This window comes from Hemitrygon akajei, unplaced genomic scaffold, assembly GCF_048418815.1.
Source record: "Hemitrygon akajei unplaced genomic scaffold, sHemAka1.3 Scf000094, whole genome shotgun sequence".
NCBI lineage: Eukaryota > Metazoa > Chordata > Chondrichthyes > Myliobatiformes > Dasyatidae > Hemitrygon > Hemitrygon akajei.
The window spans coordinates 2,573,902-2,587,997 of record NW_027331980.1 but is presented as its reverse complement, the minus strand read 5'-3'; the positions used below and the strand labels follow the sequence as shown (position 1 = coordinate 2,587,997).

General features: G+C 51.3%; 1 protein-coding gene across 1 annotated transcript in view; it reads left to right on the top strand.

Annotated features, from left to right (window-relative positions):
- Positions 1-13,709, top strand: part of LOC140722944 (NACHT, LRR and PYD domains-containing protein 3-like) — a 57,057-nt gene extending 43,348 nt beyond the window's left edge. The window contains exons 10-13 of the mRNA XM_073037570.1: positions 12,111-12,197; positions 12,351-12,521; positions 12,661-12,828; positions 12,975-13,709. Of these exons, the coding sequence (XP_072893671.1) occupies positions 12,111-12,197; positions 12,351-12,521; positions 12,661-12,828; positions 12,975-13,089 (541 nt within the window). The 3' untranslated portion in view covers positions 13,090-13,709. The remainder of the gene's footprint in view (positions 1-12,110; positions 12,198-12,350; positions 12,522-12,660; positions 12,829-12,974) is intronic.
- Positions 13,710-14,096: the final 387 nt, after the last annotated feature.

The window sequence follows — 14,096 nt, the reverse complement described above, 5'->3', positions numbered from 1 at the left end:
GAACTCTCTTTCCCATCCCTGTTCCTCCTGTGGGAACTCTCTTACCCATTTCCCTTCCTCCTGTGGCATTTCTCTTCCGCATCCCACTTCCTCCTGTGAGATGTCTCTTCACCATCCCCTTTCTTCCTGTGGGATCACTCTTTACATCCCACTTTTTCCTGGGGGATCTCTCTTCCCTATACCCCTTACCCCTGTGGGAACTCTTCCCATCCCCTACCTTTTGTGGGTACTCTCTTCCCATCCTGCTTCCTCCTGTGGGATCTCTGTTCCCCAGCCCCATTCCTCCTGTGGGATCTCCCTTCCCCATCCTCTTTCTTCCTGTGGGATCTCTCTTTACACCCCACTTTCTCCTGTGGGATCTCATGTCCCCATCTCACTTTCTCTTTTGGGATCTCCCTTCCCCATCCCCTTCCCCCTGTGGGATCACTTCCCCAACCCCCTCCCCCCGTGGAATCACTTCCCATTTCCTACCTCTTGTGCGATCTCTCTTCCCCATCCAGCTTCCTCCTGTGTGATCTCTGTTCCCCATCACCTTTCCTCCTGTGGGATATCTCTACCCATCCCTCCTTCCTGTAGGATCGCCATTCCCCCTCCTCAAGTGAGATCTCTCTTCCCCATCCCCCTTCCTCCATGTGGGATCTTCCCGCGTGTGGGCTTTCTCCGCTTGCTGATGAAGAAGGCGGCCCAGCGCCATTTTGTGAGCCGCTTCGCCTGTGCAGAAAGCGGGTCGTCACATAACGCCCCCCCCCCCTCAGAACCGGCGATACACCCCCCAATGTCCACAGTCTGGATCTGTCTCTGTTTGGGCGGTTTGCCTCTGTGCCGCGGTGCAGGAACCTTGACTGGCTGCGCCAAGTCCACATGGGCTGGTATGAATCGGTCCACTGTGAAAACCTCCTCTTTCCCCCAATGCTCAGACTGTACCTGGATCCGTTGTTCTTGATCACCTTGAACAGCCCCTCGTACGGCCGCTGTAGTGGTTCCCGGTGTGCGCCCCTTCATACAAACACAAACTTACAGCACGCAGGTTGGGATCTGTCCGTGATGTGAAATCGGTACAGGGGAGGCTTTCGCATAATCTGTCCAGGACTGCTGCAGGTTCTTCTGCTTGGCTCCTTGGGGCCGGTATGAACTCTCCTGGGACGACCAGCGGTGTGCCGTCCACCAGCTCGGCCAACGAGGTGTGCAGATCCTCTTTGGGCGCTGTGCAGATTCCAAACAGGACCCAGGGAAGCTCGTCCACCCAGTTAGACCCTCTCAGGCGGGCCGTGAGAGCCGACAAGTGACGGTGTAAGCGTTCCACTAGTCCGTTCGACTGTGGGTGGAGGGCAGTTGTGTGGTGTAGCTGCGTTCCCAACAGGCTGGCCACAGCCGACCACAGGCTGGAGGTGAACTGGGCGCCTCAGTCGGAGATAATGTGGGCCAGTACACCGAAGCGTGCTACCCAGGTTGCAATCAGCGCTCGCGCGCAAGAATCGGCGGAGGTGTTGGTGAGCGGGACCGCCCCTGGCCATCTCGTCAACTTGTCTACCATAGTTAGGAGTTACCGCGCTCCTCGTGACACTGGCAGGGGCCTATCGATATCCACATGAATGTGGGCGAAACTCTGGCGGGTGGGTTCGAACTGCTGCTGTGGGGCTTTAGTGTGCCGCTGCACCTTGGCTGTTTGGCACCACGTGCACTTTTTGGCCCATTCGCTGACCTGTTTGCAAAGTCCGTGCCACACAAACTTGCTGGAGACCATTTGGACGTTTGTCCTGATAGATTGGTGTGCCAAACCGTGTATGGAGTTGAAAACTCGCCACCTCCAGGCTGCCGGGACGATGTGGCGAGGTTGGCCGGAAGCCATACCATACAGGAGGATCCTCTCACCTGGGCCTACAAGGAAGTCTTGCAGCTGCAAACCCAAGACTGCGGTCTATAGCTGGACATCTCATCGTCTGCCCGCTGAGCCTCCGCCAGTGCTGCATAGTCTACCCCTTGGGACAGAACCTGGATAGCTATTCTGGAGAGTATGACCGCCACGACGTTCTCCTTTCCTCAGACATGCTGGATGTCTGTCGTGTACTCGGAGATGTAGGATAGATGTCGCTGCTAGCGAGCCGACCAGAGATCGGACACCTTCATGAACGCGAAAGTCAACGGTTTGTGATCCATGTACGCGGCCTTCTAAGAAGCACCTGAAATGCCGGATTGCCAGATATAGAGCCAACAGCTCCCGGTCGAAAGCACTGTACTTGAGTTCGGGTAGTCGTAGGTGCTTGCTAAAGAACGCCAGGTGTTGCCAGTGCCCCTCGATGAGCTGCTCCAGCACCCCACCGACTGCTGTGTCGAATGCGTCCACTGTGCGGGCGGTCACAGGATGCTGGGTTGCACCAGCATTGCGGCGTTCTTGGCTTCCTTGGCTTTAACGAAAGCGGACGCGGCCACTTCATCCCAAGTAATGTGCTTGCCTTTACTCGACATCAGGGTGTACAAAGGGCACATGATACGGGCTGCTGAGGGGAGGAAACGATGGTAGAAGTTCACCATACCAACGAACTCCTTCAGGTCTTTGACTGTGTTGGGCTGGGGAAAGTGGCGGATCGCGTCTACCTTGGCGGGCAGAGGTGTTTCCCGTCTTTGGTAATCCTGTGGCCCAGGAAGTCAATAGTATCGAGACCGAACTGGCATTTGGCCGGGTTGGTCGTGAGGCTGAAATCACTCAGGCGGGAGTAGAGCTGGCGGAGGTGGGGATAGTTGCTCATGACGACTACTGCTGGCTATGAGAATGTCGTCCAAATAGATCAACACAAAGTCCAGATCGCGTCCCACCGCATCCATTAGCCGCTGGAACGTCTGTGCGGCATTCTTCAGGCCGAACGGCATTCCGAGGAATTCGAACAGGCCTAACGGGGTGATGAGTGCTGTTTTGCGGATGTCTTCAGGGTGTACCGGGATTTGATGGTATCCCCGGACGAGGTCTACTTTGGAAAAGATGCTTGTTCCGTGCAGGTTCGCTGCAAAGTCCTATATGTGCGGCACGAGGTAGCGGTCTGGAGTTGTAGCCTCGTTCAGTCTGCGGTAGTTGACGCATGGTCTCCAGCCCCTGGCTGCGTTGGGCACCATGTGCAGTGGGGAGGCCCATGGGCTGTTGGACCGCCGTACGATCACCAATTCCTCCATCCTCTTGAACTCCTTCGCCAGGCGGAGCTTGTCCGGGGGGAGCCTTCATGCGCAGGGCGTAGAGGGTTGGTCCCTGGGTCGGGCTGTGGTGCTGTATTCCGTGTCTGGGCATGACTGCCGTGAACTGCGGTGCCAGAACCGATGGAAAGTTCACCAGGATTCTGGTGAATTCGTTATCAGACAGCTGATTCAGTCCAGGTATGGAGCCGGCAACTTGGCGTCACCTGGAGAGAACGTCTGGAAAGTCTCGGCATGTACCAGTCTTTTCCATTACAAGTCGACCAGCAGGCAGTGAGCTCGCAAGAAGTCCGCCCCCAGGAGTGGTTGGGCCACGGCGGCCAGTGTGAAGTCCACGTGAAACGGCTGCCGCCGAACTGCAGCTGCCAGGTGTCATAGGTCCGTACCGTGCTGCCGTTTGCGGCTCTCAGGGTGGGTCCCGGCTCACTGTTGCAGGTGTCGTGCCCCGTCGGGGGTAAGACGCTGATTTCCGCCCCAGTGTCGACCAAGAAGCAGCATCCGTACTGTTTGTCCCAGACGAACAAGAGGCTGTCATGGTGGCCAGCCGCCGTAGCCATTAACGGCAGCTGGCCCTGGCATTTCCCGGGAAATTGCAGGGCAGGTGACAACGGCAGGCTTCTGTGCCCCACCGCTGGTGGTAGAAACACCACTGTTCACTGGCTTCCTCACTTCTGCCTCTGTGTTGTGCGCTCCACTGCAGGGCCTGGTCTGGCCTACTGTCTATCGGACACCCCACTCTCCGTCTTGGCTTTCCACAGGACATCTGCCCGGGCCGCCACCTTCCAGGGGTCACTGAAATCTGCATCGGCCAGCAGCAGATGTATGTCCTCGTGCAGTTGCTCTAGAAACGCCTGCTCAAACATGAGGCAGGGCCTGTGTCCTTCAGCCAGGGCCAGCATCTCGTTCATTAATGCTGATGGCGGCCTGTCTCCCAAACCGTCCAGGTGCAGCAAACGAGCACCTCGCTCACCCCGTGAGAGGCCAAATGTCCCTATGAGCAGCGCTTTGAATGTTGCATATTTGCCTTCTTCCGGGGGTGCCTGTATGAAATCCTCAACCTGGGCGGCTCTCCTGGTCAAGTGAGCTAACCACATAATAGTAAAGCGTGGAATTGGAAGATATCTGCCGAATCTGGAACTGGGCTTCTGCTTGGTCAAACCACACGTGTCCAGAAAGTTGGCAGTTTAAGCAAAACTGCGTGAACAGATGAAGAGTTGATCATTGTTCCAAATCCCGTTTTAATCGTCGGGGTCACCAATGTAGCAATGTGCTACACACAGAGCTAGAAATAACGACACGCAGTCAGTAAGTTGCACTCGGGACTAGTTTATTCAAACTTCGCGGCATGGCTTTTACGCAGTCCCGTACCCACCCTCTCCGGGCGGAAATGATGTCAGTGGTGCATTACAAAAGTCTCTTCCTGCGCACGGGCTTTGTCGCCTTTGCGCACCATTTTGTGAGCCGGTTTGCCTGTGCAGAAAGTGAATCACCACACCTCCTCCCTGTAGGATCTCTCTTCTGCATTCATCTTCCTCCTATGAGATCTATATGCTCTATCCTCCTTTGTCCGTGTAGAATCTCTCTTCCCCATACACTTACCTCCTGTCGTAACTCTCTTGCCCATTCTCCAACCTACTGTGGGATCCCTTTTCCCCAGCCCCATTGCTCCTGTGGGATCTCTCTAGCCCATCCCCCTTCCTCCTGTGGGATCTCTCCTCCCAATTCCTTTTCCTCCTGTGGGATCTCTCTGCCCCATCCTCCTTCCTCCTCTGGAAACTCTCTCTTCCCCATCTGCCTTCCGCCTGTGGGATCTCTCTTCCCCATCCCCCTTCCTCCTGTGGGATCTCTGTTCCCCATCTCCCTTCTTCCTGTGGGATTTCTCTTCCTCAGCCCCTTCCCCCGTGGTATCTCGCTATGCCATTCCCCTTCCCACTGTCGGATCCCTCTTTCTGATTTCTCTCTTCCATCATCCCACTTCCTCGGGGGATTTTTCTACCCATCCCTCCTCCCTGTAGAATCTCTCTTCGTCATTCCCACTCCCTATTCACCTTCCTCTATGAGATCTATATTCCCTATCGTCCTTCATCCGGTGAGCTCTGTTTTCCCCATTCCCCTTCCTCCTGTTGTACATCTCTTCCCCATTCCCCAACCTACTGTGGGATCTCTTCCCCCCGCCCCATTCCTCCTGTGGGATTTTGCTTCCCCATCCCCCTTCCTCCTGCAGGAACTCTCTTCCCCATCCCTCTTCCTCATGTGGGATTTTGCTTCCCCATCCCCCTTCCTCCTGCAGGAACTCTCTTCCCCATCCCTCTTTCCCTGTGGGATCTCTTCCCATCCCATACATCCTATTGGATCTCTATTCCCCAGTCCCCTTCCACCTATGAGATCTCCCTTCCCTATCACCATTCCTCCTGCGGAATCTCTCATCCCCATCCCCCTTCCTTTGGTATTTCTCCATCCCCCTTACCTCTGTGGGACCTGTCTTCCTCACCCCACTTCCTCCTGTGTTATAACTCTAATCATCCCTCCTCCTTGTAGTATCTCTCTTACTCATTCACCTTCCTCCTATAAGATCTATATTCCCAATCGACCTAGGTCCAGTGGAATCTCCCTTCCCCATCCCCTTTCCTCCGGTCGTACCTCTCTTGCTCATTACCCAACCTACTGTGGGATCTCATTTCCCCATTCCCCCTTCCACCTGTGGTATCTCTCTGCGCCGTCCCGTTTCCTCCTCTCAGATCCCTCTTCCCGATTTCCCCTACCCCTTTGGCAACTCTCTTCCACATCTCACTTCCTCCTGTGAGATATCTCTTCCCCATCCCCCTTCATCCTGTTGGATCTCTCTTCCCCATCCCTCTTCCCGCTGTGGAATTTCTTACCATCCCCTACTTCCTATTGGATCTCTCTTCCCCATCACGCATCCTCCTGTGGGATCTCTCTTCTCCATTCTCCTTCCTCCTATGGGATATCTCTTTCCCAATCCCATCCCGCGGTTGTATCTCTCTTCCGCATACCAAAGCTCCTGTGGGATTCCTCTCCCCCATCCCCCTTTCTCCTGGGGTATTTCTCTTCCACATCCCACTTCCTCCTGTGAGATATCTCTACCCGTCCCTGCTCCCTGTAGGAACACTCTTTGCCATTCTCCTTCGTCCTGAGGAATCTCTTTTCCCCAGCCCACACTCTCCTGTGGGATCTTTCTTCCCCATTCCTTTCCACCCATGGGATATTTATTCCCCAATCCCATCCCGCGGTGGGATCTCTCTTGCCCATCCCAAACCTCCTGTGGGAATCCTCTCATCCATCCCACTTCCGCCTGTGGGATCTCTCTTCCCCATCCCAGTGCCTCCTGTGGAATATGATTTCCCCATCCTCTTTTCTTGTGGGATCTTTCTTCCCCATCCCGCTTCCTCTTGTGGGATTTCTCTTCCACATTCCCCTTCCTCCTGTGAGATATTTCCCCATCCTCCTTACTCCTATGGGATCTCTCTTCCATATCCCACTTCCTCCTGTGGGATCTCTATTCCCAGTTTCCCTACCCCTATGTGATCTCTCTTCCACATCCCAGTTACTCTTGTGGGATCTCTCTTCAGAATCTCCCTTACTCCTGTGGTATTTCTCTTCTCCATCATCCTTCCACATCACCCTTCCACCTGTGGGATCTCGTCCCATATACTGGCTCCTGTGGAATCTCTCTTCCCTATTCCCCTTCCTCGTGGGATTTCGCTTCTGCATCCCACTTCCTCCTGTGAGATCTCTTCCCCATCCCCCTTCGTCCTATGGGATCTCATCTCATCCCATTCATCCTATCGGATCTCTATTTCCCAGTCCCCTTCCTCCTTTGGTATTTCTCTTCCACATTCCCCTTCTTACTGTGGGATCTCCCTTCCCCATCCCCTACCTCCTGTGGGATCTCTCTTCCCCATTCACCATCCTCCTATAAGATCTATATTTCCAATCGTCCTTGGTCCAGTGGAATCTCCCTTCCCCATCCCCTTTCCTCCGATAGTACCTCTCTTGCCCATTCCCCAACCTACCATGGGATCTATCTTCCCCATCCCACTTCCACGTGGTATCTCCCTACGCCGTCCCGTTTCCCCCTGTCGGGTACCTCTTCCCGATTTCCCCTACCCCTATGGCAAATCTCTTCCACATCCCTCTTCCTCCTCCGCGATATCTCTTCCCCATCCCCCTTCCTCTTGTGGAATCACTTTTCCCCATCCCCTTTCCTCCTGTGGGATCTCTAATCCCCATACCTTTCCCTACTGTGAGATCTCTCTTTCCCATTTCCCATCCTCCTATGGGACATCTCTTCCCCATTCGCCCTCCTCCTATGGGATCTCTCTTCCTCATCCCCAGTCCCCTATCCTCTAGATAGAAACCTAGAAAGATAGAAAGCCTACAGCACAATACAGGTCCTTCAGCCCACAAAGTTGTGCCGAACTTGTCTCTACCTTACAAAATTACTAGGCTTACCCATAGCACTCAATTCTTACAAGCTCCATGTATCTATGTAACAGTCTCTTAAAAGACCCTATCGTATCAGTCTCCACCACCGTTGCCAACAGCCCGTTCAAGTTATACTCTGAATATTAGCCTTACCCCTGATATGTCATCTGTACCTACTCCCCAGCAGCTTAAACCTGTGTCCTCTTGTGGGAAAAAGCCTCTGACTATCCACACGATCAATGCCTCTCATCATCTTAAGCTGCTCTATTACGTCACCTCTCATCCTCCGTCACTCTAAGGAGAAATGGCCGAGTTGACTCAACCTATTCTCATAAGGCATGCTCCCCAATCCAGGCAATATCCTTGTAAATCTCCTCTGCACCTTTTCTATGGCTTCCATATCCTTCCTGTAGTGAGGCGACCAGAACTGAGTACAGCTCTCCAAGTGGGCTCTGACAAGCGCCCCATATAGCTACAACATTAACTCTCGGCTCCTAAATTCAATCCCACGATTGATGAAGGTTAATACGGCATACGCCTTCTTAAGCACAGAGTCAAACTGCGCAGCTGCTTTGAGCGTCCTATGGACTTAGACCCCAAGATCCCTCTGATCCTCCACACTGCCAACAGTCTTTCTATTAATACTATATTCTGCCATCATATTTGACCTACCAAAATGAGCTATTTCATTCTCCTCTGCCACTTTTCAGCCCAGTTTTGCATCCTATAAATGTCCCACTGTGATCTCTGACAGCCCTCCACACTATCTACAACTCCTCCAACATTTGTTTCATCACCAAACTTACTAACCCATCCCTCCACTTCCTCATCCAAGTCATTTATAAAAATCACCAAGAGTAAGGGTCCCAGAACAGATCTCTGAGGTACACCACTGGTGACCGTCCTCCATGCAGAATATGACCCGTCTGCAACCACTCTTTGCCTTCTGTGGGAAAGCCAGTTCTGGATCCACAAAGCAATTTCCCCTTGGATTCCATGCCTCCCTACTTTCTCAATAAGCCTTGCAAGGGGTACCTTATCAAATGCCTTGCTGAAATACATAAACACTACATCTACTGCTCTTCCTTCATCAATGTGTTTCGTCGCATCTTCAAAAAATTCATTCAGGCTCGTAAGGCATGACCTACCCTTAACAAAGCCATGCTGACTGTTCCTAATTATATTATACCTCTCCAAATGTTCATAAATCCTGCCTCTCAGGAACTTCTCCATCAACTTACCAACAACAGAGGTAAGATTCACTGGTCTATAATTTCCTGGACGATCTCTGCTCCCTTCCTTGAATAAAGAAACAACATCCGCAACCCTCCAATCCTCCAGAAACTCTCCCGTCCCCATTGCCGATGCAAAGATCAGCGCAAGAGGCTCCGCAACCACCTCCCTCGCACCCACAGTAGCCTGGTGTACATTTCATCCTGTCCCGGCGACTTATCCAACTTGATGCTTTTCAAAAGCCCCAGTACATCCTCTTTCTGATAATCTACATGCTTATACTTTTCAGTCTGCTGAGAGTCATCACTATAACCACCACAATCCTTTTCCATAGTAAATACTGTGATAGAGTATTCATTAAGTACCTCTGCTATTTCTTCCGGTTCGATGCACTCTTTCCCACTGTCACACTTGATAGGTCCTATTTTTTTCACGTCTTATCCTCTTACTCCTCACATACGTGTAGAATGCCTTGGGGTTTTCCTTAATCCTGCCCGCCAAGGCTGTCTTGTGACCCCTTCTGGCTCTCCTAATTTCCTTCTTAAGCTATCTGTTTGCCTTATCGACTTCTAGATCTCTAACATTACCTGGCTCTCTGAAACTTTTGTAAGTTTTTCTCTTCTTCTTGAGTAGATTTACTACAGTCTTTGTACACCACGGTTTCTGTACCCTACCATAACTTCCCTGTCTCATTGTAACGTACCTATACAGAACTCCACACAAATATCCCCTGAATATTTGTCACATTTCTTGCATACTTTTCCCTGAGAACATTTATTTCCAAGTTAAGCTTCCAGTTTCCTGCTTGATAGCCTCACAATTCCCCTTACTCCAAATAAACACTTTTCTAAGTTGTCTGTCCCTATCTCTCTCCAATGCTGTTGTAAAGGAGACAAGCTTCCTGAACTTACCTGACAAACTCCACCCCATCTAAACCCCATGCTCTAGGTAGATGCCAATCAATATTTGGGAAATTAATATCTCCGATCGTGACAACTGTTATTATTACACCTTTCCAGGATCTGTTTCCCTTTCTACTCCTCCATATCTCTGTTACTATTGGATGGCCTATAACAAAACACCCAGTAAAGTTATAGACCCCTTCGTGTTCCTAACCTCCACCCACAGAGACTCCGGAGACAATCCCTCCATGACGTCCACCTTTTCTGCAACCGTGACTCTATCTCTGATCAACAGTGTCATGCCCCCACCTCTTTTACCTCCTTCACTGTCCTTTCTGAAACATCTAAAACCCAGCACTTGAAGTAACCATTTCTATCCCTGAGCCATCCAATTCTCTGTAATGGCCAGCACATCATATATCTAAGTACTGATCCACGCTCTAAGCTCATCTGCTTTGTTCGCAACACATCTTGCATTAAAATATACACATCTCAAACCTTCGGTGTGAGCGTGTCCCTTCTCTATCACCTGCCTGTCCTCCCTCGCACACTGTCTCCAAGCTTTCTCTATCTGTGAGCCTCCCTCCTCTTCCCCAATCTCTTCAGTTTGGTTCCCACCCCGCAACAATTCTAGTTTAAACTCTCCCCAGTAGCCTTAGCAAACCTCCCCGCCAGGATATTTGTCCCCCTGGGACTCTTGCAACCCATCCTTTGTGTACAGGTCACATCTGCCCCAAAAGAGGTCCTAATGATTCTGAAATCTGAATCCCTACCCCCTGCTCCAACCCCACAGCCACACATTTATCCTCCACCTCATTCTGTTCCTTATCTCACTGTCGCGTGGAACAGGCAGTAATCCCAAGATTACTACCTTTGCAGTCATTCTTTTCAACTTCCTTCCTAACTCCGTGTAATCTGTTTTCAGGACCTCTTCCCTTTCCAATCTGTGTCATTGGTATCAATATGTACCACGACCTCTGGCTGTTCTCCCTCCCACCACAGGATATCTTGGATGCGATCCGAAACATCCCGGACCCTGGCACCTGGGAGGCAGACTATCATTCACGTTTATTACCTGCGTCCACGGAATCACCTGTCTGACCCCCTAACTATAGACTCCCCTATCTCTGCTGCCGTCCACTTCCCTTCCCTACCGTTCTGAGCCACGGGGCCGGACTCTGTGCCAGAGGCACGGCCACTGTCGCTTCCCCCAGTTAGGCTGCTTCCTCCCCCCCCACCCCCCAACAGTACTCAAACAGGAGCACTTATTGTCAAGGTGTACAGCCACAGGTGTATTCTCTAGTACCTGACTCTTCCCCTTCCCCCTCCTGACTGTGACCCGCTTGTCTGTCTCCCATGGCCCGGGTGTGACCACCTGCCTGTAACTCCTCTCTATCACCTCCTCACTCTCCCTGACCAGGCGAAGGTCATCGGGCTGCATCTGCAGTTCCCCAATTCTGTCCCTTAGGAGCTGCAGCTCGACACACCTGGTGCAGATAGGGCCATCCGGGAAGCTGGGGGATTCCAGGGCTTTCCACAACTGACACCGAGCACAGAACACCTGCCTCACACATATTCTTCCTTACTGCAATTAACACAGGTAAGCCTACCTCGCTTCTTTCCGTTACCGCCTAAGCCCGTTGAGCCAAAGCCCTATCACTCCGTTGGCCGCTGAATATGGCTGTCTTCTTTTTAATCCTTTCGCGCTTTACTGGCCGATGTCACACATCTTTTACCCCAATTAGTAAAATCTGCCTTTGCTCTGAAAAATCAGCCGTTCACTTGCAGCCTTCTTGCTCTGAATCCTGATACCCCTTCCTCCTGTGTGATCTCTCTTACCCATTCCCCTTCCTCCTATTGGAACTCTCTTCCCCATTCGCCATTCCTCCTGTGGATCTGTCTTCCCCAGCACCCTTCCTCCAGTGAGATCTCTCTTCCCCATTCCCCTTCCTCCTGCAGGTTCTGTCTCCTTATCCCTTTTTCTCAGGTAGTATCTCTTCCACTATATCCCATCGACATCTTCCCATTCACAAATCTTCCTCACTGTGGGACTTTCTTCTCCCATTCATCCCTAACCCTTCCGACCCTCTCACATCAGGAACAGTTTTCTAACCATTGGGGAATGAGACAGAATATGTGGAGATTACAGGGTCACACCGACAGACTAAATTACTGACATTCAGTAAATCCCCTGGAGCTGGGCAGTGAGGGTCATTGACAGTGAAGGGAACTTCGATCAGTGATTTACTGAAAGGTTTAATGTTTCCAGAAATATCTGAATGAGAGAAATCCCTCAGAACCACGGTTTGCATATCTTTATTCATCAATTTGTCTGTTTGTGTGTAGAGTTGGGTGGAATAAACCGGGAGATTCAGGAGTCAAACTAGTGTCTGCAGCTCTGAGGAACCCGGAGTGTAAAATACAGAAACTGTGGTAAGTGCAAAACTGTGGGAGATTGTGTTTACAGTCACTGGGTGTCTGACACAGAACATTAATGTGATCAGTAATTGAGTTGCTGATAAATACTGCGGATTCAGACCTTTCCCTGTTAGTGTCCTTCACCCCTTCTCTCTCTCTCAACTCCAGGCTGCGGGATGTTGGTCTCACAGATTCTGGTGCTGAGGATTTCGCCTCTGCTCTCAGTACAAACCGATCACTGACGGAGCTGAACTTGAATGATAATAAACTGGGAGACTCAGGGGTGAAACTAGTGTCTGCGGCTCTGGGGAGCCCAGAGTGCAAAATACAGAAACTGGGGTAAGTACCAGACTGTGGGAGATTGTGTTTACAGTCACTGGGTGTCTGACACTGAACATTAATGTGATCAGTAAAACTGGGGATTTGTACTGTCTCCTGTCTCTCTGTGTCCTTCACCCTCACTCTCTGTCATTTACAGGCTGTGGAAAGTCGATCTCACAGATTCTGGTGCCGAGGATCTCGTCCACGCTCTCAGTACAAACCCATCACTGACATGGCTGGACCTGAGATTCAATTCACTCTCAGACCGATCTGTCCCCGCTCTCCGCCACCTCATACTGACCCACCGGAGTCTGAAGTGGATCCAGTGAGTGTTTGCGTTAATGTTCAATGTGATAAAATATCACTGTGGGTTTTTAGGTGATATTTGTCTGTGAGTGTTGTTGAAACATTAACCCCAGTCCCCTGTTGTGTAATCGGTTGAATTCATTTTTATTCTCCTATCTGTTTCAGCCTGTGGGACAATCAGTTCAGTGAGACCGGGAAGAAGACACTGGAGTCTCTGCGGGAACCCAGACCCGGACTGAGAGTGACCGTTAACATCAGAATGTGTGAACATCCCCGCTGATTCCCCGCACTTCCCTTTAACTCCCGCCCTTACCTTTTATAGCCGCGCTCCAGGTTTAATTCCCAATGGTTTTAACAGAACTGACTCCTGTCCCACACTCTGTCTATCATTGTGCTCCTGCAGTGACGCATTTCCGCCTCCTGTCCAGTAGCGCTGCTTCTGCCGGATGTTCGCTTTCGACACCCCCCACGTGACACCCTGGGGAATGTCATAGACAGGCAGATCCTGAAGATGGCGGTTTTGTTTCTGGGACCCCGGTGTCCCGGAGTGGGATTACCCCGAGAGAGAATCCTTTTGCTTCCTTTGCTGAGGACGGTGCATTCGGCAGACAGGCTGATGTAATGATGTTAAATAGACAAGTACTTCAACAGTGACCCTGGATCTACAGCGATCCCAGACACGACCCTGAAGTGTGATTTTATAATCATCAGTTCCCCGATGCAGAGTGACAGTGAGAAACGGGACTCATTATTCAACCGGTCACTCGTTGTCACTGGTCCGTTATTTGTGTGTGACAGAAAGTGAGTCGGGAGCAGCTTATTTATTCCCGCTCGTCAGTAGCTCAAATATTGTCTAATTTAAATTTGTCATGATGAAATCGATAAACCGCTGTAACTTCCTGTCGGTGTTGGACTTGAGTCACAGTAAAGGAAAAACAGTGACCTGGGGTTACCGCTGACCCCCGTACCCGGTGAACTGAAATAATGGGTCTGAGCTCCTCATACTAGTACAGCAGCATCTCAGAGTCTGGGTGCCCAGGGTCTCATCTCGACCCTACCGCCATTGTGGTTAATTGACCCCGCAGACGGTTAAAATCGACTATAATATCAGACGTGATTTCACTTGTGTCCCGAGTGCGATATGGATGGGGAAGGAATACTGGCGTTGACCCACATCATTCCATCACAGACTCCTAGGGTCAGACACAGAGTGATTCTCTCTCCACACCGTCCCATCACACACTCCTGGGGACAGACACGGGAAAAAAAAAACGTCTGTTTTTCTTG